Source organism: Galeopterus variegatus, unplaced genomic scaffold (assembly GCF_000696425.1).
Source record: "Galeopterus variegatus unplaced genomic scaffold, G_variegatus-3.0.2 Scaffold2326, whole genome shotgun sequence".
Classification (NCBI taxonomy): domain Eukaryota; kingdom Metazoa; phylum Chordata; class Mammalia; order Dermoptera; family Cynocephalidae; genus Galeopterus; species Galeopterus variegatus.
This window is the reverse complement of record NW_007728437.1, coordinates 80,142-105,226: the sequence shown is the minus strand read 5'-3', so window position 1 is coordinate 105,226 and position 25,085 is coordinate 80,142. Positions and strand designations below refer to the sequence as shown.

General features: G+C 40.4%; 1 protein-coding gene and 1 long non-coding RNA gene across 3 annotated transcripts in view; one reads left to right on the top strand and one right to left on the bottom strand.

Annotated features, from left to right (window-relative positions):
* Positions 1-23,244, bottom strand: part of RUFY1 (RUN and FYVE domain containing 1) — a 41,240-nt gene extending 17,996 nt beyond the window's left edge. The window contains exons 1-10 of one of the 2 annotated variants that reach the window (XM_008581316.1): positions 22,728-23,244; positions 21,380-21,497; positions 16,449-16,550; positions 12,466-12,589; positions 11,334-11,395; positions 9,341-9,406; positions 5,564-5,633; positions 2,967-3,068; positions 2,114-2,230; positions 1,008-1,175 (exon numbers count right to left, since the gene is read on the bottom strand). In XM_008581316.1, the coding sequence (XP_008579538.1) occupies positions 1,008-1,175; positions 2,114-2,230; positions 2,967-3,068; positions 5,564-5,633; positions 9,341-9,406; positions 11,334-11,395; positions 12,466-12,589; positions 16,449-16,550; positions 21,380-21,497; positions 22,728-22,887 (1,089 nt within the window). In that variant the 5' untranslated portion in view covers positions 22,888-23,244. The remainder of the gene's footprint in view (positions 1-1,007; positions 1,176-2,113; positions 2,231-2,966; positions 3,069-5,563; positions 5,634-9,340; positions 9,407-11,333; positions 11,396-12,465; positions 12,590-16,448; positions 16,551-21,379; positions 21,498-22,727) is intronic. The other variant, XM_008581318.1, reaches the window with a different exon arrangement.
* A 134-nt stretch (positions 23,245-23,378) lies between these two features.
* The window catches only part of LOC103597473, a 4,350-nt gene continuing 2,643 nt past the window's right edge, over positions 23,379-25,085 (top strand). The window contains exon 1 of the long non-coding RNA XR_551113.1: positions 23,379-23,465. This is a non-coding gene — a long non-coding RNA (uncharacterized LOC103597473). The remainder of the gene's footprint in view (positions 23,466-25,085) is intronic.

Genomic DNA, 25,085 nt, shown 5'->3' with positions numbered 1-25,085 from the left:
AAAAAAGACAGGAAAAAATAACACAGTTTATTAGGACTGTCTGCCCTCACATTATCTTTGACATAAATGTTACTGGAAGTGAGAGTAAAACCATATCTATGGAAAATGAAGTATGACTGTTTTGGTAATAAAACAGAAATCAGAACTTTAAAAAAAGAGCTAAGTTTTGAGGACACAGAATGGTGCCCTTCTGGGTAGTTTCTGGGCAAGGAAGCTTTACAGTTCTTAGATGTTATTTTTAAAATTCTGGCATGACTGATTCTTTCTGGGCTAGTTCCCCTTGACCACTGTGAAACGGCAGAAGAGGGGCAAGCAGCTAGCTTGTGGCCTGGAATACTCAGCAGGATTAAATTAATAGCAAAGATTGAAAAGGCAATACTAGGGCCGACCCCGTGGCTCACTCGGGAGAGTGTGGCGCTGGTACGCCGAGGCCACAGGTTCGGATCCTATATAGGGATGGCCGGTTTGCTCACTGGCTGAGCGCGGTGTGGGCAACACCAAGCCAAGGGTTGTGATCCCCTTACCGATCACAAAAAAAAAAAAAAAAAAAAAAAAAAAAAAAAAAAAGGAAAGAAAAGGCAATACTAAACGATATCTTTAATTCATTTCTCCATTTCTAGGTGTAAACAATTAGTCACTGAAATGGAAGGAAACAAATAGCAGGGAGCCAGTGAAGGCCTGATGAACAAAGTTCAGGTCTGGATTAAAAAGACACAGCTCAGGTTTCAGCTCTACTTTTAGCTATGCCACCAGGGGCATGCGATTTAGCCACTTGGTTCTGCCTTGTTGCTTACATCTCCTCCCATTTCTCAGGGATTTCTGTGTGGATCAAATAAAATAAATGCAGAAACACATCATAGGGCCTAGGATTAGGCCTGACACATAGTAGGTGCTCACAGATGTGTCTGTTCGCTCACTCTGCTGGAAGAATCACGTAAGACTGAGAGGCAGCATGTGACAAGTGGCAGGAAACCAGGCTGTGATATGGACACAAAGCCAACTCCCACCTGAACTTTGTGAAACATCTGTAAGTTAATCGCTTTGACTTCTTCCAGCTGCTGGCGGAGGGCGACTAGAGTGTCTTGCTTCTCGTGGGTGTCCTTTTCAAGCAACTTCATTGCAATTTCCATTTCAGTCTTCATTCCAATTTGTAACTCCAGTTCTTTTTCTAGTTCCTTAAAGGGATAGGAAAATGTTATTAAAGTATTTAACTAAGGTTGTATATTGGGCAATGCCTAAAATGTAAACTGAAGGTCAGGTTAGGGAGATTGAGAAAAATCTGTCTGGAGCACATAAAGATGATGTTTCCCCCTTTTTCTCATTGTACAAGTAAAGCTGGCTCTGTGTCAAATCAACAGAAAGCTGGTCAGAAGCAAGGTGAGCCTAGAGTTCTTACAGCCGTATTCTCCAAACCCAGAGATCAGAACATCTGGTCTGAAGGAATGTTTGTCTTGTGTTTGAGTGCTGGAAGGGATCTGATGTTGCAAAGTTAGAGTTTCTGGAATAGTTTTCTAGTTTATGGCAAAAAAAGTGCAACCATTTTGAAATATGGAATCCTGGACAACCCAGGACACATGTTTCTGCACATCTATGCAAAGAAACAAAGAAACAAAGCAGGCGCAGAACTTTGTTCCCTGACACAGATTGAGTGGAAACAGGGCAGAGGCTATGGCTGAGAGAATTGTATTGTTAAAGAATCCATGAGTCTGATCTCATAGCTATCTCTGAAAAAGCCTTATAAAATGGAAAAATATATATATATTAAGTGACACTGCAGAACTGAGTTGTAAACACAGGCTTTAAAAAAAAAAAAAAAGACAATTTCTGACTTTTTTTTCCCCCCGACTGGTAAGGGGATCACAACCCTCGGCATGGTGTCGTCCGCATCACGCGCAGCCAGTGAGCGCACCGGCCACCCCTATATAGGATCCGAACCTGTGGCCTCGGCGTACCAGCGCCACACTCTCCCGAGTGAGCCACGGGGCCAGCCCGACAATTTCTGACTTTCCATGAGTGTCAGCAAGTTTCAGCATGTATGTGAAAAGTGCTGCAGAATGAACTTAGAGAGCTATTGGAGAACTTTTTCTAAAGACACCCTGTCCTGCACACTCACCAATCGGACTTTCTTCTCCTCTTTCAGCTGCTTCCACACATCACTATACATTTCATCCAGACCTTGCCGGGTTTGCTTGTAAGTATCCAGCTCAACTTTGGTATCTTGTTTTGTTATCTGTATTAAATAAGAAAAGCAATAAGAATGGTTTGCTATGGAAAGCAAGCCAACTATAAGGTATTTTAAAATATACCATTTTTAAAAATGCAGGATAATTTCTATTTTTTAGGCATGATAGAAAAAAGTTAAGAATTTAAAGATGTTAGAACTTGAAGATAAAGGATGAGAGCAGCCAATGGATTTTTTGAAAAGTTAGTCCATAAAATAATTTATATTTAATTTTCTTTAAAACAGAACAATATAGCCCTTAGTGGGAAAGGCCCTCATTCAATCCATCATTTAGTATTTATGAGCATGTTTTTAGCAGTTGGTGGATTTAGAGGTGAATCAGATATCGTCTCTACCCTCAAGTCATTGGGTGAGATAGAGCTACAAGCCAGCAATTAACAAAACATTAGATGTACAAAGAGCTATGGGAATACAGGAGAAGGAGGGTCTAGGTCCACCCATGGGTACCAGGGACAGCATCACAGAGGACCCAGCATGTGAGCAGAATTTGAAGAATGAACAGCAACTTTGGTGTGCAAAGGCCCCAGAGGTGAGGAAGTCCAAGTAGCCTGATGGCCTGAGAGTGAAGTGGGTGGCGACAGCGGCAGGAGGTCCTTTCTGACATCAAACAAGGCAGCTTTGCACATTCTGATGACTGGGTCATTATCAAACTATGAGCTTGAGGCTGACAATGTGTAAGTCTGAGTGAGAAACACGCCACCCAACTGTAAAGCCAATTCCTCACCTCTACACTTTTTTCACTTCTTTCACGAATTAATTCATTTTGTTCTCTTAATTGTTGCTGTTCTTCTTGAAGTGAACAAATCCGGTCTGTTGCAGCTGAAAGCTGATTAAGAAAGATTTTTATACTTAACATCAAAATTAATCTTACTGTTCAAATTAAAAGCTAACATTTATTTGGCATCGTCACAATTTACACTGTATTTTCACATGTTTGATATTTTATTTCCTTGTTTTGAGTAGGGAATACATGGTTCAAAATTCCAAAAGACATAAAAATGTATATAGTAAAATCTCTCTTCCATCCCTGCCCCTAGCCATCTCTGTCCTCCCCAGATTTTCTCTCCTTTTATAAAAATGATAGCATACTACTTAATGAAGGCAATGATTTACGGACACAAAAAATTAGAAACAGTATCAATGTCTAATATTAGAGAAATGGTTAAATTACAGAAGCATAAAAAAGAATTATGTAATTATTAAAATGTTTACAAAAGCTTTTAATGATTTGAGAACATCTTATGATATAATACTAATAAGGAATAAAAGCAAGTAACATAGTATGCTCTCACCTATAATTTAAAAGAAAAATCAACAGATTAAAAATGCTTAGGAAAAGATGGGGATGATATATAAAACAAATGATAAAAATAGCTATCACTTAGCAAAGGGATTATAGGCTTTTTTCCTAATTCTTCACTCTTTACAGTTTTTCTACCCAATGAGCAAAAGTATATTTTATCATCAAGGAGAGAATTAAAGAATTTAGGGGGAGGAATAAAAAGCAAATCATTAAAGACACGTCCTAGGGTTGGCTGGTTAGCTCGGTTGTTTAGAGTGTAGTACTGATAACACCAAGGTCCAGGGTTCAAGGTCAGGGTTCAGCCAGCTGCCAAAAAAAAAAAAAAAGCAAAGCAAAGCAAAGCAAAGGCATGTCTAAGAGGAACTCTTCCTGTCCTTGAATGAGTTATCACTTGTTGAGGGAAGAGCATACAGGAGCAGGATGCTTTCATGGGTCTGCCTGAGGAGAAGCTATCACAAGAGGCAAGGTAGATGAATAAATGTTCCAACCAACCCCTCCTTATGCCAGCCTCAGAACACAGCTTGCAGAGACAAGGGTAAGGCTGGAGAAGGAGAAAGAAGCAAGACCGTTGTGACAGGCACGTGGCTGTGGTCCGCACTATCCACTAGTGAAGGAATCTGGAACTCCTCTCCTCCGTCAGCAGCATCTAAATTGCCCTCACAATTACTCCCCACTCAGACTCAGAACCCAGGCCTGCAGATTCTAAACAGAACTGCTGTGCCAAACAAGAAACGTTAAGGCTATGAAGGAGTGTTAGCTGCTAAAAGGGAAGCAGTAGGCAAAAACCATCAGCTAGCTCCCATTCCACTCTCTGAAGACACAGAGCACACCCTGAAGAAGGGGATCATTTGCCTTTAAAGAAAACATAACCCAGTTTAGTTTCAAAAGCTAAATTAGACCTTCATTCAAAGCATGCCACCTTGTCTAAGAGAACAGAGTGAATCTGCTTGTCCTAAAATCAACCAACTCTTGAGTGCCCCACATGCCAAGTATTGTATTAGGCATATTTATAGGACGTTCACTAACAATCTTTACACAATATTATAAAGTATGTATTACTACCTAATTTGGAGATGAGAAAAGTGAGGCTCAAGGACCTACGTACCAAGGTGAATGTGAATCCTCCAAATTCTAAGTTCAGTGAAGTTTTTCCCATGAAGCCCTCATCTTTCTTTGAATTTCCTTTCCCTGACACAAATCTGAGTTCCTCTCCTGAAAGCCTTGCAGGGCTGGTCCCTCTGGAGAGAGCAGTGAGTTTAAAGTGGTCCTTAACTGGGGGTCCTTCATTACAGAAGCGTGCTCTGAGATTCTCCATTCAGCTGTCACCTGCCTCCACACTGTGACAGTGTTCATTCTCAAGCCCCCTCTCAAAGCCCTCTTCCTTCCCAACGAAACTAGGTGGGGAGGCCTGAACAGCCAGGGACCGCTACCTGTGGAAAGCCTCAGAAAGGCTGAGCAACCCCCCTCCTGCTAACAGGAGACAAGATGTGTCCACCAAGGAGACTGCCGGGCATCTGGCAGCAAGCTTTCTTCCTCGGCCTCAGCCCTCCTTCTTCCTGTCCTTTCATTCTCTCTTCCTAGTGAGAAAGCAGAAAGACCACACTGTGGGGAGACTGGTTCCATGCTCCTCAGAGGCCGAAACAGAAGGGGTAGGCTAGAGTACTTACACTTCGTAACAGTCTGTGCCTTCTGGGATAGCAGAGAGGCATACTACATGATAGCAAAGGTTGAAAAAGAGGAAGAAATTGCACTCTCTCAACAGAAGCTGGCCTTGTCCAGTGAGGAGTTTTCTTCCCTTGGATTACTTTGAGGTGATAAAACCTAAAAGTCACTTAGAACTGGCTCATGATCAGCTGCAGTGTCTCAGTAGGAGACAGGCATTTTCCTGCCCCACATGCAGCTCATCCAGAGGCTAGCAATTCCCCTTCCTATCAGCCAGAAGCCCTGGTTAGACATACCAACTATACCATTAACCTTGATCATTCTGTTTTGTTTAAAAAGTTTAATAAGTCACAAACCTCTTCTTGAAGCTTTGAATTAGTTTTTTCTAAGCCATCTATCTTGGTTTGAAGATCCCCAACTGTGCAGCTATAGAAAATATAAATATTAGGTAAACATGAACATATAAAAGCTGATTGTTTTCCCAACCTGTAAACAATGAGAAGACAGATTCCTAGATTTCCTACATGAAACGGAAAGGCAATGGGGCTCCAATTAACTCAGATGAGCATTCTAAATAAGTATGTGTGTGTACGTGTGTGGGTGTCTATATACACTTACTTTTTAGTAAATTTTATTCCTAAAATATTCTGTTCATTCATATTTCAGTCAATTGCAAAGAAAATCTCCCCCCAGCACTGTAGATGATGGGAATCAATATGTGTCAGCAGTCATATACCTAAAGTAATATCCATAACAAGACGTTGGTACTTTTGGGTAGTAGAATCAAAGGTGATTTTTAAATATTTTTATGCTTTCCTCCATTTTTCAAATATTCTTTAAATAATATGTACTACTTTTATTTTATTTTATTTTATTTTTTTTTCCTTTTTGTCTTTTTTTGTGACCGGCAACGGATCACAACCCTCAGTGTCGCGCCCGTACTGGACCGGGACCGGCAACGGGATCGCAACCCTCGGTGTTGCTCCTGCACCTCGCTCAGCCAGTGAGTGGGAACCGGTCTGTATGTGGGATCCGAACCCTCGGCGGGAGCGCCACCACGCTTCCCAAGCGGCGCACTGTAGCAGTGCGCCACCGGGCTGGCCCCTATGTACTACTTTTATAATGAAAAATGTGTAAAATGCTAATGTAATGAATCAGCAAGTAGGAAAACAGTAGACTTGATAAACAATCACAATAATTACCACGATCATAATATTAGTAACTTATTTTTCGGACTAGGTAACAGGCCCTATTTGTTCTAAGCACTTTAAATGCATCAATTAATCCTTCTCACAATTTGATGAGGTAGGTTCTATTGTGAACTTATTTTACAGATGAGGAAACCATAACTATATTAAAGAACACACTCAAGTTCATACATCGATCAAGGGGTACCAGCATCTAAACCCAGAGATGTGGCTCCAGAGTCTGTACTTCAGGCAACAGACTATACTTCCACAAACTGGTTGCTTTTGCTGGTGATGGGGACAAAGAACCAAACCTGGCAAGGCTAATGAATCAAAGTTCAGGAATTGGGTTGGGAGAAAATCCAAAGACATAAAAAGAAAAAGGGAAAAACAGGCCCGGCCCGTGGCTCACTTGGGTGAGTCTGGTGCTGATAACACTAAGGCCACGGGTTCAGATCCCTATACAGGGATGGCCGGTTAGTTCACTTGGGAAAGCGTAGTGCTGACACCACCAAGTCAAGGGTTAAGATCCCCTTACCGGTCATCTTTAAAAAAAAGGGGGAAAAAAACCAAAACATGGAGGGAATGAAAAGTTTTAAAGGTATACAATTTTTTGTTTGTTTGTTTGTTTGTTTTTGTCTTTTTCGTGACCGGTAAGGGGATCGCAACCCTTGGTGTGGTGTTGCCCACACCGCGCTCAGCCAGTGAGCGCACTGGCCATTCCTATATAGGATCCGAACCCGCGGCGGGAGCATCGCTGCACTCCCAGCGCCGCACTCTCCCGAGTGCGCCACGGGCCTGGCCCTAAGGGTATACAATTTTTAATTCTATATCAAAAATGTAACTTAGGGGCCGGCCCGTGGCTCACTCGGGAGAGTGCGGTGCTGATAACACCAGGGCCCCGGGTTCGGATCCCACATAGGGATGGCCGGTTCGCTCACTGGCTGAGCGTGGTGCTGACAACATCAAGTCAAGGGTTAAGATCCCCTTACTGGTCATCTTTTTTTTAAAAAAAAAGTAACTTAGAAAATACCAGTAAAATTTATATTTTTCTTTGAATATAAATTACAAAAAAAAAAAAAAAAAGGCATATACTCAGGAGAAAACCTAGATGAACTAACAACTAAGGAAAACTAAAAATCTGGCAAGGTATTTGTGGGGAAAATAGAATAATTTAGTCAGGCTCCCTCAGCTCAAGGGGGTGGAGCAGCACATTTCCTGTAAACAAGTTCTGTGAGAGTGGAGTATGTGTGCATGTGCACCCATGTATCTTTCTAGTTAATTGCTTTTGTGTGTTCTGCAGTTTTGTGAAGCAGACTGGCAGCAAAGAGCTGGCCTCTAACAATACAGCATGTTTACTCTGCTGGCAGCTGCTCAGTTTCAGTTTTTCTTTGGACTTTGCCAGTAGCAGTTGAGTTTCTATGTTTCTCTGTGGACTGCTTAGCTCATAGTGTTGTGTATACTGAATAAAGACTATTCCTTCTGGGCCGGCCCTGTGGCTCACTCGGGAGAGTGCGGTGCTGGTAGCGGCAAGGCCGCAGGTTCGGATCCTATATATGGATGGCCGGTGTGTTCACTGGCTGAGTGTGGTGCGGACCACACCACGCCGAGGGTTGTGATCCCCTTACCGGTCACGAAAAAGACAAAAAACAAAAAAACAAAAAACTATTCCTTCTTCAACCAAGGCTCCAAGGACTTTTTTGCTGGTTACCTGGCTCATAGACCTGCATGTGAAGGGTTTGTGAATGGGCTCAAGGGGTCTATGAGCTTCAGATTCTAGCCCTAGCTTGACAATTGAGGTCGTTGGCAGGATTATGCCACAGTATTAATAGCCTCATAAAGGCTTTGAGCGTCTCATTTTCAAGAAGCAAATAATGCCCATGACCTAGAATCTGTTCCCAGCACAGAAATAAAGCAAAGCTTGCTAATTCATTTTGTGAAGCTACAAAACCATGATACCATGCCAGAGAAAGAAAACTATAGAAAAATTAAGTCAGGTTACATATTAAAAAGATGGTTAAATTATTAAAACTATGATCAAGTAGAATTTATCCCTGTGATATAGAAACGGTTCAGTATGAAGAAGTCTACTAATAAAATACATCACATCAATAAATTAAGGGATAAAAATCATGATTATCTTAGTGGATACTAAAAACCTTTTGATAAAATTCAACATCTATTCCTTATAAAAACTCTCAATAAACTAGAAATCAACCAGAAAATCTCTCTCAGAAAACAGCCAATGTCACAGTTAAGGAAAGGCTCAGAGCAGCGTTTTCCTGAGTACATTTGGAGGAACATGCCAGCTTCTTTACCTGTTTCTTTGGGTTTTGGGGCTAGAGAGGCTGCCCTGTAGAGCACTGCTAATGTGCAATGTACTTTCTAGAAGGGGATTCAGAGAGAGAATAACATGTCTTCCAAACAATTAGGCTAAGAGTCTCTCTCCCACTCTCCACCAATACCTCCAAGGACTCATGTTTCATGAAACACATCAGCAACTTTCTGACTAAAATAAAAAATCCAGATAAAGATGCCTATGATCATTATCACATTGCTCTGCAAGGTCTAGCCCAGGGGTTTTAAACTCTTTTTTCCTCTCCCAGTGCACTGGAGGGCTGTGTGTGGTTCCATGGTAACAGAGTTTGCCGTGGCAGGGACTGTGAACCACGTGACTGTGGGTTAGGAGTGGAATTTCAAGGTTTAATGTATTTACTTCTCTGTATTTACAACAGCAAAACCCAAAGAACCCAAGATTCCCCCAAACCTGTTTATCAAGAGGAAATCATACCTCTCCAGTCTGTACACATGACTGTTGCTTGAATGATAACCCTTTTTCTTGGGTTGGACTAAAGTTAGTTATAAATATGGCAACTCAAAAAAGTTCCATGAAACAATGGATACCGAGTATGTAACTGTAACACTGGAAAAAAGAGTGAGTCATACCTTAAGTGCCGGTTAAGTTCTTCCACATAATTTTTTTGATCAAGGACATCAGTAATTCTTTCATACCTTTTAAAAGGAGCATAAAAAGGGGAAATTTTTTTATTCATGGTTAATACTTTGTAATTGTCTGCCAACCTTCCTATATCACCTTGTAGGAGTACTAATGTCTTCAGGAAACCAAGAGACAGACAAAGCTTAGTGATACCTGCATGGTCCTGCCCCAATGCAGGAGTACACAAAGAGCAAGGCTGGCCGGGGCACAGCAGCTAGGGCCTGAGGGACAGGCTGCCCAGAGAGTAGGCTCCCTGAAGATGCCCTTCCCTTTCTGCAGACTGGATGGGCCTTTGGGATGAGGAGAGAACGCCATCAGCATGTAAGGTGAAAACACCAATCTGCCACAGTCAAGTGGCTCTGGAAGTGGCAGATGTACACAGTCCCTATAATACTGAAGGAAAGGAGGCTCACTCAGAAAAGGAGACCACGAGACTTTTCAAAACACAAAGCTGATTAGTCTAAAGCAGGGAAGTTTGGATTAAGAAAAAATCCTAAAAAGTTAGACTCCCCCCCTGATTTCTTTACATATATATATACACATACGTAATTTATATAAATGGGATCATCCTACATAGGTTCATGGAATTGATGCTGAATTTGTTTTTCAGTATAGTCATTTTTTTTTTTTACGTGTTCTGACCTTTACATAGCTCTCCTGGGTAACACATATTAACAGCCTGTTGAGTATCTTTCTATGCGCATATAATCATAATATCTATCTAATGTACCTATAGTATATATAATTAAAATATAAAATATATACTCGTATTAGAAATTTTTTGGTTTGTTTACAAAAATGGGATACATATATATATATATATATATACACACACACACATACATTCTTCTCAGCATCATACTTTTCTCATTCAACAATACCTTGCGGAAATCCCTTTGAGTCAGTATATGGGTAGCTTAAATTTTCTTTTTTATGTCTGCACAATATACGATAGCATGGAATACTATGCATGTTCCATAATTCATTCAATTATTCCCTTATTAGTGGATAATTAGCTTATTTCCAGATTTTTTTATTTGGGGGCATACGAATAAATTTTGTTTAAGTTTCAAGTGAGTGAACCCTTGTACTTTGGGTGCAGGAAGCATTAATGGGGTTCCCACTGGTCCCTTCCTTAGCAAGCTGCACTGCCAGGAACTGAGACCAGGGGAGTCCTTGTGTGAAAGGCAGGTAACACATGCACATGGCAAGATACTCCAACATGTCCCAAGGGTTTACAGTGAAAACTTCTTCCCTTGCCTGCTTCCACAGGTAAGCACTGGTATCGGGTCAATGTGCCACCCTAGAAATACTCCATGCACACAAGAGTATAACATGTGAATATGTATGTAGGAGTATATCTTTTTTATTATAACATAAATGGTAGCATGTTATGCACATTGCTTTTTTTTCCTTTTCTTTTTTTCTCTTGGATAGCTTCTCTTAAAAGAATGCTCATGTTAATGAGGATGAGGGAGAGCTCTGCAGTGGCATGAATAGACATCCGAGACACACTATGATCAAAGAACAAGTCCAAGGGGAACTTATACAAGATCATTCAATTTATATTCAAACACACTGTAAAGTAAAATACACTGCCAGTAAATAAATACCTGCGAGGTATTAAAAAAAGGTTTGGAAGGAGATGTAAAAGTAGCTTCCTCTGAGGGGAAGAGTGGGATTGAGATGAAGGCAAGGGGGCAGTGGGAGTGGGGAAAGCCATGTGTGCTCTCTATTCTTCTGCAAAGCTTAATTCCTTAAACAATGAGAACAGTGATGTATTACCTATGTTATTAAAAATAACTACAGCCAGCCGCCAAAAAAAAAAAAAAGAAATAACTGAACAAAAACTAAAATCTCAAAGCAAAAACAAGACTTTCATTAAAACGCCAGACTTTCATTAAAAACATGAAGCACAACAGCATACAATGCAGTACTTACTCTTTGCCACCATCAAGATCCTGCACGTCTTTAAGGTAGAGGGAAAAATCGATCACTCCAACCTGATAGAAGTAAAATACACAAACTAAAATTAAAAATAATATTTCCCATTTTCCACAAACTTTACAATCTTTGAAATTCTGAGTATGTACATTTTCATCTCTTTTCTTTAAACATTTAATTAGACTAACCAGCTCTGTAAAGTGTAGTCAAGAGAACAAACCAAAAGAAAAATAACCCTACCATCTTCTGAAAGAAAAACATACAAAAAATTAGAATGTAAATGAATATTCTGATATTTTACCACCTGATCAAAATTACTTCTTTATGTTTATTCATTTATCATATTGTTTTCAAAAATCAACAAAGTTCTTTCGGTACAAAGTAATTTTTTAAAAAAAGGAGACCTGGATCTCTAGACTAAAGTGGTGACCTTAACTGACACTTCTGAGTCCTTCTTTCCTTAAATTATAGGTGAAATGGTCTAAACAGTATTTCAGGGAAAATTAATAAATGATATTGAGGAAACTGGTTTACTATTTGGAAAAGAAATCTAGATTCCCACTTCACACTGTGTCAAAACAAATGACAGATTATTTAAGTGTAAAAAATACACATTTAGAAAATTAGGTTAATTTTTTGGGGGGAGTGGCTGGCCGGTATGGTGATACGAACCCTTGACCTTGGTGTCATCAGCACCACACTCTGCCAAGTGAGCCACCAGCCAACACCCAATGTTAATCTTCAGATGGGGAAAGACCTTCAAAGCATAATACCTTAGAAAGTATAAAAGAAACGTCTGCTAAATTTGATTGCAAAAAAAATTAAAATTCAGGGTAGGCTGATTACTTCAGTTGGTTAGAGCATGGTGTTGTAACACCAAGGTCAAGGGTTTGGATCCCCATACCAACTAGCTGCCAAAAAAATATAAATAAACAAATGAACAAATAAATAAATAAAAATTCTACAAGGCACAGTATCCCTGAGAAACCACCCAGCACAGGACCTTGCCCAGTCCTCTGTCAGGAGGCTGTTGCCATTTGTCCCTTTCTCAGGTTCAGTATATGTCTGCAGATCCTGTGTAAAATCCCTGGCCGAATTAATTCCACGTAGAGCCAAAATTCCATTTTACCTGAGAATCCAAGTCTTCTCCTTTTAAGCAGAGATTGGCATCAAGAACATTGAGTCCTACCAGCAGACCAACAATCACCATCCCTTCTTCTTCCATCATCAATGCCTCAGGCTCATAGAACTCACTGAAAGAGATTGACATGACAGGAGAGCTGCTCAGAAATGCCTTTACCACTCCTTCACTCCACCTACCCGGACTTTTCAACCCTTAGTTGATGGCCTGGCTACCAACTTCACCCAGGAGCCAGAAGCTGCCTGGTGTGTATTCCCTTCCTACTTTTCATTTCCCTCCATTGCTTCTAGAGCTGCTGGTTCCTCTGTCCTCTTTTCTTTTTTTTGTCTTTTTCCGTGTCCGGCAACGGATCGCAACCCTCAGTGTCACCCCCGTACCGGACCGGGACCGGCAACGGGATCGCAACCCTCGGTGTTGCTCGTAATAACTTCGTATAGCATACATTATACGAAGTTATACGAACGTTATGTAAGAGCTAAGTTATGTAATACAGTTGACCCTTGAACAATGAAGGTTTGAACTGTGCAAGTCCACTTTTATGCAGATATTTTTCAGCCAACTGTGGATGGAAAATACAGTATCTGAGGGATGTGGAACTTGCATTTAGGGAGGGCGAACTTTTGATATCCACAGTTCCATAGGGCCAACTGCAGGACTTAAGCATCCATGGATTTTGGAACCAATCTCCTGAGGATAATGGGGAATGACTGCAGTATCTCCTGTGTTGCTCCCGCGCCTCGCTCAGCCAGTGAGCAGGAGCCGGTCTGTATGTGGGATCCGAACCCTCGGACGGGAGCGCCGCTGCGCTTCCCAAGCGGCGCACTATCCAGTGCGCCACCGGGTCGGCCCCCTCTGTCCTCTTTTCTTCCTGTGGCTTAGAACAGGCTCTTCCCTCCTCCTAAGACTGGCTCCTCTGTTTAGCCCAGGACTCCAGTCCTTCTCATCTCCTCTTGACCACTGCATTCCTGACTATCACTCCATCACTCGTGTGTCTCCACTGGCTCCTCTCCTGCGTTGATATGAACTACTTCTATATATAAACACATAAACAGGAAACAGGATCCCACAGCCTCCCCACATCCAAAAAAACCTCTTCCGTCTTTCTTGTGTCCCATTGAGCTACACGTGCTGCTTTTATTTCTTTACCTCCCAGTCATTTCAGCCATTTGGCCATTTGCAGTGGGGCTGCCATCCCCTGTCTATTATTGCTTCTGGTCACCAATGATTTGCTTGTTTACTAAATCCAATGGCACCCAGTATGAATGAGTTTGTGTGCATGTACACACGAGAATTCATTGTCTTAAAAATAAGTTCATTAGAACGAAATCTGTAACTCAAAGTTACTCAGTGTAACTGCGTGGAGGATACTAACATTTATAAAGCAAATGTATTTCACTGGGCCTAGCTTCCAAGGCCCTGTAGTTTCAGGTATAGACTAACTTTTTAGAATTACACATAGAAATGTTATGCTCGCGAAAGACAAAAAACTTTCCCCAGGCTAAAGTCTCTGTTGTAGATAAAGAATTGTAACACAGCAAAATTGCTGGCTTCAAGGGCAGATGTCCTTGGTGCAGCTAAACCTAATGATTGTTGCCATGAGTTATCTTACTGTTCTTTTCATAACCACCCATGTTCCTTTTCTGTAACTTTCTGGCCTGGAGAATAAATACTGAGAGAGGACCCTGTCAGTGTTAATTTTCTGAGGAATGCCTCTCTCTTGAGGGTTGTGGAAATTAACCCCTTCGGGGCTTCTCACTGCTCAGAAGAAATGGGCTTTGAGTAATCCTTTGTGTCTCCGTCACCCTAGGGGAGAGGTGACATAACTGCATTCAGAGTACAAAGTATATGAACTTTATTTGAGATCAGTATTTATCATGCAAGGCGTGGGGAAAATAGTTGAGTCAGGCTCCCTCCCCCCAGGTCTGGTTGGGGGTCCTGCAGCACATTTCTTGTAAACAAGCTGTGTGTGGGTGGAGTTAGTGTGCATGTGCACCCATGCATCTTTTTAGTTTGTTGCTATTGTGTGTTATTCAGTTTGTGAAGCAGCGCTGGCTGCAGAGCTCATGTCTAAAAATAGAGCATGTTTACTTTGCTGGCAGCTGCTCAGTTTTTTTGGACTTTGCCTTAGCAGTTGAGTTTCTGAGTCTCTCTTTGGACTGCCTCAGCTCTTAGACGTCTGTGCTGAATAAAAACTACTCTTTCTTCAACCAAGGCTCCCAGGACCTTTTTTCTGGTTACCTCGCTCATAGACCTTCATGTGAAGGATTTGTGACCCAGTCTGGACAACGAGCTTGAGGGGTCTGTGAGCTCCTGACCTTGCTTTAGCTCTACACAAGGGTATGTTCAATAATAAGCCATGACTTGAAAACACTGAAAAACTTAGGTTTTAGGCCATGCTGTAAAAGATATTTTTATCTCAATTAGACAAGAGAATTAACTCTAGAGCAATTCCTACCTTATAAATTATGATAGTCTAGAGAAAATTCCTTTTATAATGATTATGTTTGGCTATATAATTACACTTATCAAAAGTGAACCTGTCATAAATTTGAGTGATAGCTGGTTTAAGTCTTTATTGATACTAAGAGATATAAAATTTTACAAACTGAATATGGAATCTTAAAATAGGTAATATAGGTATGTTCTCTTACAAAAAGTAGGGTTTTATGCTTTAAAATTTCCCCTGTACCTAGTTCTAAAGTAATTTTTTCCTTTTGTCCAATCTAATAAACACCATTTCATTGAAATTTAATGGAGTAAGCTGTCAGTTACCAATCCTTAGTGATATTTTTGAATTATCTTCAAAATGATTTTTCAAAATGAAAAGTCAGATGAATCTTCATTCATAATGACTTTCAGATATCAGTGCTCAAAAAAAAAAAAAAAAGGCTATTTTAAAACTAAGCCACAAAATATTTAATATTAATAATTTGGGGGTTCAGCTTGGGGTCCATAGACCTGAACGTGTTAGTGGAATCACCATAATGTCAGTCTACAAACATGGTGGATAGAATGAGAGGTAGCCAGTAAGACAGAGGGGTTGTTAATTTGATCCCTCCTTTATTTGCTCATTAATTCTCTCATTCACGGAGCGAGCTTCAGGAATTATACCCCCCTGTGTGTAGACAAAAAGTGTCCCTTTCCTGAGAAAAGTTTTTTTTTCTTCTTTTCTTTTTTTTTGGTGGTGTGTTCTAAACAACTAAACTAGAGCTTTTTTCATTTATAAAATTTTAGATATTGTTTTTTAATTTGACATACTTATCATTCATATATAGTGAGAACACTTAAAAATCTACTCTCAGACAGATGGCTGGTTGGCTCAGTTGGTTAGCTCCATGGTGTTACAACACCAAGGTCAAAGGGTTCAGATCCCCATACTGGCCAGCCAAGAAAAAAAAAATTAACTCTCTTAGCAACTCTCAAGTATACAATACATTGTTATTAACTATAGTCACCATGTTGTAGGATAGATCTCTTGAACTTATTCCTCCTGTCTAACTGAAGTCTTTTTTTCTTTGACCAATATCATACCAACTCTCTCTCCACTCAGCCACTGCTGACCACCATTCTACTCTCTGCTTCTGAGTTTGACTTTTTTATTTTTATTTTTTTTTCCTTTTTGTCTTTTTTACTGACTGGTACGGGATCTCAACCCTCGGTGTTGCGCCCGCACCGCGCTCAGCCAGTGAGCGGGAACCGGTCTCCACATGGGATCTGAACCCTCGGCGGGAGCGCCGCCGCGCTCCCAAGCGGTGAACCCTCCAGTGCGCCCCTGAGTTTGACTTTTTTAGATTCCACATATAAATGAGATCATGGGTGTCTTTTAAAATTGTGGTAAAATATATATACAACATAAAGTTAACCATTAAAAAAATAATTTGAATAAAAGCTATTTTAATTCAAAGTGATCTACAGAACTATGTTCTAATTATTTACAAAGCAAAAGGTAAGCAAAGATAGTGATAAAATACCTTAAGAGATGTTTATTGTCTATAAGCACTTTCAAATAATCTGCCAGTTTCTTTTGCATGAGTGCAAGATAAAGCCAAGCTCTGCCTCTTCCCACAGCTGTCCTAGAATTCAAACAGAGAATCAAACAGTTGTGGCATAACAATAACAATAAACACAGAGAAAAACACGAATCCAGCCCCCCAATTTCACACATGCGCACACTTGTGAATGTAGACAATACTGTAGAATACTGCAGAATAGCTGCTTTGGGGTGTGGGGGAGGGATGAATGCTGTCTGGGCAGGCGGAGCAGATGGCTCACTGCACATCTCTGAGTACTGTTTTGAGTTTTGTACCATGGGGTGTATTTTTTTTCCCAACACAGAAAGAAAAAATCTTAAACCACAAAAATCTGATTTCTAGACAAATACAATCACATAAAATTTTACATATATTCATAAAATTTCACAGGAAGCCAGGAAATATGAGGTTAGATTTGTGTAATGGATAAACCTTCTTCCAAAAGACTCGTACCGGCCAGCCGCCAAAAAAAAAAGACTAATACAGAACATAATGAGTGCTTGTTAAACTTTTTAAATCTTACATTAAGGCAAATACCACATGATCTCACTCAAGTATAATCTAAAGGAAGTTGATCTCATAGAAGTAAAAAGTAGAACGGTGGTTACCAGAGGCTAGGGAGGGTTGGGGGGAAAGGTGGACAGGGAGAGGTTGGTCAACGGGTACAAAGTTACAGTTAGATAGGAAGAATAAGTTCTGGTGTTCTATTGCACAATAGGGTGACTACATTTAACAATAATGCATATTTCAAAAGAGCTAGAAGAGAGGATTTTGAATATTCTTACCACAAAGAAGTTATAAATTTTTTAGGTGACGGATTGCTAATTACCCCTGATTTGATTATTAAACAACTATTATGTGTCAATTAAAATAAAACTTAAAAACAGTGTTGAAGTCTTATAATATTTATTTCTGTTTTTTTGGTAGCTGGCTGGTTATGGAGACCCCAACCTGTGACCTTAGTTTTATAATACTGCACTCTAACCAACTGAGCTAACTAACCGGTCAGCCCACTCTTGTAAGATTTCTAAGGTATCAGCTCAAAGGTGCAATTTATGTTGTATTTTCAATTGTGATAAAACACACACACAACATAAGGTTCACCATCTTAACCACTTTTAAGCATACAGCTCAGTAGTGTAAAGTACATTCACACTGTTGTGCAACCAATCTCAGCAATACAATTTTGAAAGGGCCTGCCTTAAACATTAAAAAAAAAAAACATTCTCAATTGTAGACCTAAAACTGTTTAAGGAAAAAAAGATTCTGTTCTAAGCAGAGTAACTGCACTTCTAACATACAAGAAAGTGATAAAGGTAATGCTGTAATCAATAATCTGCATAAAAAAAGGAAGCTCTCAGGTCCAAAGACCTTGATGCAAGGGTCAGAATGCACCCCAGGTGATTTTAGAAGCCAGGCTCAGAAGGGTTAATCTAATTTCAACAATAAGAAAGGCTTTGGGACATACCCATACACACAAAATAAATGATATTAAACCAGAGTAAAAAAGGAGAGGAAATAAAGTAGAAAAAAAGATTCATTCTAAGGAAACAATTTAGGATGGACACAAAATGTTCATTTGGGGACGGTCAACACAACACTGTGACAAGAATTTGAAGACTACCAAAAAGCCCCAAAGGAGGGACTAAACAAATCAGCTATGCAACAGAACACTATGTAGCCATTTAAAAAATAATGTTATGAATGAACAGTTGATATGGAAAGAGATTTAAAATCTAATAATATTAAATGGAAAAGCAGCTATAAAACAGTATATGAATACATAGTTTAATACTAAATTTTTATTCTGAATGGGAAATAATACCTCCGCTTAGTTTAAAAACCAGAAAGTATTAAAAGGCACACAGTTGCAGCTCCCTCTCAACACTGTCCTCCACCTTCCCATTCCCCCTTTCCCATACATTAATATACTGTTCTTAGTTTAATTCATTTCCAAAACATTTTTAAGCATGTGAAAAATGTACAAATATAAATTCTTATTTTTCTCCCCTTATTACAAAAAAATTAATGTTGTATATGCTGTTTCAACCCGCTTATTTCACTAAATATCTGTCATCTTAAAATCTTTCATTATCAGTACACAGAGGACATCATTCTTTTTTTTTTTTTTTTTTTTTTTTTTTTTTTTTTTTTTTTTTTTTTTTTACAGCTTTAGTGTTTCATGATTGAACTGCACCATAATTTACTTAGCTTTTTTTTTAAATTTTTATTTTTTATCTAGGCTGGATCTAATCTTCTGCTGTTACAAATAATACTGAGCTAGATAATCCTGTACATGTCATTTTCATGTGTTACATCTGTAGGATAAAATGCCTAGAAGTGGAATTGCTAGTCAAAGTGTAGATGGATTTGTAATGTTGGTGGATAGCATGAAGCTGTCCTCCATGAGAATGAGAATGAGTGCAGTAAGATGCCGTGGTGGTGGTGGTGTGGGAATAAAACACAAAATGAATCTCACCTATTTGTCTGACTATGCATTGAAAGGATCTGGAAGGATACTGACCAAGATATTAATAGTTTTTTTCTGGGTAGTGGGATAATGGAAGTTTTACAATATCTTTCTTTCTTTTGCTTTTTTTTTTTTTTTTTTTTTTTTTTTTTCCGTGTCCGGCATTTTGTCTTTTTCCGTGTCCGGCAACGGGACCGCAACCCTCCGTGTTGCTCGCACGCCTCGCTCAGCCAGTGAGCGGGAACTGGTCTGTATGTGGGATCCGAACCCTCGGGCGGGAGCGCCGCCGCGCTTCCCAAGTGGCGCACTATCCAGTGCGCCACCGGGCTGGCCCATTTCTTTTGCTTGTTTTATTTCCTAATTAAAAATTAAGCAATTAGGAAAATGTTTTTAATTTTCAAAAAAGAGAGAGAAGACTTGTCAATAATAAACTATGATATGAAAACAGTGAAAAACTTGGGGTGACAGCCATGTTATAAAAGATATTTTCATTTCAATTAGATGAGGAAATTAAATTCTTTTTTTTTTTAAAGATGACTGGTAAGGGGATCTTAACCCTTGACTTGGTGTTGTCAGCACCACGTTCTCCCAAGTGAGCCACGGGCCGGCCCTAGATGAGGAAATTAAATTCTTTTTTTTTTTAAAGATGACTGGTAAGGGGATCTTAACCCTTGACTTGGTGTTGTCAGCACCACGTTCTCCCAAGTGAGCCACGGGCCGGCCCTAGATGAGGAAATTAAATTCTTGAGAGATTCCTCCCAGTATGCAAAATTCATCCTGCAAGTTTCAAACCAACTTAAACAATCCTCCATCCCCTCAAGAAAAACCACTAGTCCAAAATGCTGCAGAAATTTTAGAACTTTTGTTAATATTTAATGAATAGTAAAAACACCGCAGCTCTTTATGAAGCAAAATAGCAGCCCTTTCCCACATGATCCCCAATAAGTCTACTCCTCCAAAGGCACCAAGAATAGAGAAATATTATGTATTTCCTTTTTGGCAGATGGGGTGAGGATTACAATACTTAAGCTTGTCACTTGTTTAGCATCCACAGGATTAATGAGGAAACGTGGTGGATTTAGGTGACAGGGTGCTCTGAGTTAGCATAACAAGACTTCAAAAATGCCTCGTGTGTGCAAATAAAAATAAAGAGGCCTGATTCAAGAGGAGCTGAAAACGTATTAAAGAAAGAAAGAAAGAAGCCTGAGTCCACTCAAATCAGAAAGTACCAGGACACTCTGTCTTGGTGCTTTACTCTTCATGAAGTGGGCTAGTTAGGAAGGGTATGGGAAATTGAACCATATACAGAACAACCAAAGAAACAAGGCCAAAGACTTTGTAGGCTCATAAGAAAGGTCATCAAATAAGTATTTGAAAGGGTGGCATGTACACAAAGCTGTAAACTAATGCGGGGCAGGACCAGAGGGCTGAACTAGGGACAGGGACAGAAAGTTTAAATCCAACCTCAAGAAGAATGCAGAGGGCTTGGCAGCAAAGCAGTTTAGTGGTACTTAAAGGGTTTTATAGTCCAACAGACCTGTGTTCTCTTCTTGGCTGCACCACTCACTTGCCAAGTACCTTGGGCAAGTAACTTAACCACTCTAAATCTCAGTTTCCACACTTGTAAATGAGGATACCAACAGCTACCCTAGAGGATTTTTGTGGAGTATTGATTGAGATAATGAAAAGAAATATCCTCAGCACAATGCCTGGCATATAGCAGGCCCTTGGAGTGGTGGCTGTTATGATCTAAAAATGGAACAGGCTGGTTGTGTAGGAGAAGGGTCAAACAAAGGCTGAACAGTCAAGTCCCTTGTGGGAGACTCTGCAGAGGGTTCTTTTTTATTGGCTCAAGGACCCCTAAGTCCCCTCCTAAATGTGATTTCACAATGATGCCTTATTTGTGCTGTCCAGTTTTTGATTTGGGGCTTATACATAGGGGTCCCAAGGACAAATCCAGACATGGCAAATAATTTATTAGTCCAGGCCTATTCACAAATGCCCCTTGTCCTGGAATCTAAAATCTGCCCAAACTGTATTATTAAAAGAAAACTGCCCAGATGTATCCAAAGCAGTGATTCCAGGAGTATAACAATGACTCCTTTTTTTCCCGCTTTTTGGATGACAATGCCTTTTCAACCTATATGACCTGTGTGGAAAAGCAGGAATCACTGTCCCCATTGTAAAGAAAAGGAAACTGAGGCTCAGAGGGGGGGTAAATCTTGCTCAAGATCATGTGGATAATGAGCAGCAGAGCTGGGACTAAAGTCTAAGTAGAGTGTGGTTCATGCTGCAATTTGCTCCAAATTAGAAAAAGTTTTATCAGCAAGGAATTGAGAAATGGTTAGATACAAAGGAGTTTTTAAAAAACATCAAATTGGTGTAACTACTTCTCACTCACTTTAATTCTGGCAGATTTCTGACACTAGTAGCTATATCTGATGCTTCTGGACAAAGTCTCTCCACCAGCTCCAAAGGACCAAAGAAAGATTTATTTTGGCCAATAAAACTCTTCTTAACTAAAAGGGAAAACAAAAGCGTTATTGTTAAGAACAGTTGCAAAATTTTTCAGGGGCCCACAGTCTCTTTCTCAAATACCTAGCGAAAGCTACAGAACTCTGCTGCTTAATCCTTCTGATTTAGTCCTGGGGACTGGGAGAGGCCAAGTAACAAATTAATTCTCCCTTCCTCTGGTGACAGGGTTTCACTGATATATCTACTATGGTCTTTCTCCAAGTATTTATTGCTCATGGAAAAAAATAGGTGCCCCATATGACCATCTGTGAAATCCTTCCCCCTTTTCCCTCCTGATGTCAAAATCAATGCTTGATCTCTTCAAATCACCACCACCATCTCTCACTTGACCTGCTGTAATAACTTGATCTCCCTGCTCCTAATATTGTCACCTTCCCATCCTTATGATCGGCTAGCTGAAAGCTTTCTTAAAAATGCAAGTTAGGTCATGTTTCTCCTTTGTTTAAAATCATCCAAATACACAAATATTTTTTGTTTTTTTGCTAGGAATGCTTTTGCCCCAAATCTCTACACAGCTGGCTCCTCCTTCTCCTTTAGGTCTCAGCTCACATTTCACCTTCCCAGAAAAACCTTCCCCTCTAACCCTAGCTGAAAAGTTTCTTCCTTGATTCATTGTAATTTAACCCATTTTGTTTCCTTGCATTTATGGCGATTTGTAATTGTTTGTTTCCGTGTTTACTGTCTGTTTTGTCTTCTAGAAGTGTGCTGTTCAAGGCAGTTACTAGCAACATGTTACTGAGCTAGTGCAACTGAGGAACGGAATTGAGATGTGCTGTAAGTGTAAAACACAATAGATTTTTAAGCCTTAGTATAAAAAAGAATGTAAACTATCACATTAATAAGGCCTTTAAATACCGATTATGTGTCAAAATGATAATATTTTGGATATACTGGGTTCAACAAAATATATAATTAAAATTAATTTCACCTGTTTTTTTTTTTTTTCTTTTGAAACGTGGCTGCTAGAATGATACTTCTACTGGACAGCGCTGTTGTAGAATATTGTTTTTCTTGCAGGGGGTGCGCGGGGGGCGGCTGGTTGGTATGGGGATTCCAACCCGTGACCTTGGTGTTATAAGAATGTGCTCTAACCAACAGAATGTCGCTACTTGAGGGTTAGGGGCATTGTCCTGTACACTGCTGTCACCCCAGCACCCAGAATATTTGGCACTGAGCCCAAATTTCCCGGCTCCCGAACGCCCCCTCAGGCTCACCTTTCAGCCCATGTTTGAGGCAGTGTTCCATCACCACAAAGAACTGCTGCAAGGGGGCATGGTCCGCATCCAGGCTGCGGCCCAGGCTCAAGGCAGACTGGAGCAAGACCCTGATGCTGAGTTTCATCATGTGCATCAGGTTGGCACGCTCCTCCATCATCTGGCACTTGGAAGCTGTGGGACAGAAGCAGGGTCAGCTTCGTTAGTGGACTATGTGGTCCGGGGTGGAGAAGGGTGGAGGCCGGGCACTGGACGGTAGACGGGCCAGGCAGGGGGCCAGGCGGTCCGTTCAGAGCGCAGACGTGCTGGCGGACGGATAACTGGGATTCGCAGGCAGCCAGTCCCTGATCCCTGGAGGCCACAGCCCCACCTGGACGGCCTGGGCCTTGTGTCAGAAGAGAGCCAGTCGGCCTCCCGCTCCAGAGAGCGCTCCCAGGCAGCTCCGCGCGTTGCTAGGGCGACAGCTCTACCAAGGATCACCACGATTGGTCTCTCCCACAATCCGCTATTCCACTTTCGACCAATGGAAGGGGATAAACTCCAGGAAGCCCTCCCCAAGTTAAAGGACGTTTGAGGAAGTGTTCCTCCCCCAAGCATTCCTATTGGACGAGCTTAACCCGAGGACACGCCCACGGAGCTCGTGGGCGCCATTTTGCGCTCTCTGCCCGGGTCGGGTGCGGATCCCCACGCTGCCAGGACGGCTTCCTGAGTCTGCTTTTGTCCGACTGTGCCTCCCGGGTAGGTCCTTCCCCTCAGTTCCAGACTCAAATTACTGTTGCCAGCCTTTTCTCCACTACTAGTGGATAATTCTGTTTTACACACACCTTTTTGGGGAAGTAAAACGGTTAGAATCAAATAACAGCTACATTTCCGTTTCAACTCTATTAATAATATCTTGTAGCTTTGAGAGTAAAAAAATTCTGTCTACAATCAATATCGGATATCTGTGACAAGTGCTTATCAAATGTTCCCTCAAACCCAGGAAGCTGGCATCAAGAAATTAAATAAAAATTCTTTTTCCAAAAAAAAAAACCCCCAAAATCAAAAAACGACTGGAACCCAAGGGCTAGGCACACCTAGATGTCTGAAGGAATTCAACTGCCAGATCCTCCAGTTTCACGGGCACTCTTTTCTTCTCCTACTCTGTAGAAGGGCTCTTTATCCCGTCTTCCTCTTGATGCAGTGACTGGCGTGCAGAAAATCCTACCAAACGGAGGTGAATCCTTAAATAACCAGAAGGGTGAAGAGTTTCCAATCTCTCATTGCTTTATTGTCCTTAGTTAAGGAAGCCTGGTCTTGCGGGAGGGGGTGGTCTCTAGTTCTCTCTGCTAGGTATCTTGAATTTAGAAAGATAAAACTGTCCACCCCCTAATATAAATAAATGTAATTATTTTCAGCCAGTCTCAATAATCATCTCTAGGATGTGCCATTAACTTAACGGACATTTTCCATAAATTAAATGAGCCAAAAGTGCAGTTCCAAGTTTTTGATGAAAATGGATTTGAACTATACAATAAACCAAAATTCTTTTGCCAAAAAATACTGTATTAGTAAAGGTATAAAGAAATAAGCAATATTTATTTATTTTTAAAAGATGACTAGTAAGGGGATCTTAACCCTTGAGCTGGTGGTGTCAGCACCACTCTCTCCCAAATGAGCTAACCGGCCATCCGTACATAGGAACCCGTGGCCCTGGTGTTATCAACACAACGCTCGCTCTCCCGAGTGAGCCACAGGCGGGGGCCCTGAAATAAGCAACATTTAGATGTAACCAACCATTTTGAGTATCTGGGTTAAACTGAACACCTAAGTGAAAGAATAACAAGTATATTTATCATTTGATAAGTCTTGGTAAAGCCTTTTTTGGGGCAACTTACCATAAATTGAGAAATTTCTTTAATATGACTAGATTGCATACTTTTGCAAGTTGGTGATTTTCAATTGTTTGAACAAAAATAAAGGAACAAAAAATAATTTTTGATATTAGAACAATGTGATTTGGGGCACATAGCTTGGCAGGGGTTCAAAGATGAGCAACACTGCTATAACAAAACTCCGTTTCCATTAAAATTGATGCTGAATTCTATCACGTTAACAGTAAATCATATACATTCATCTATAGATACATGCTAATGATAAAAACCAACACTGTCCAGCTCGAGATGCAATTTAAGAAAAATTTATTTATGTAGATACAAAATTATATTTATGTTCCTTTTATCAACATAACATTAATAATTTTAATGGTAATTCATTCCAGAAGAAACAGTTTTTTTTTTTTTCTTTTTGTCTTTTTTTACTGACCGGTAACGGGATTGCAACCCTCGGTGTTGCGCCCGCACCTCGCTCAGCCAGTGA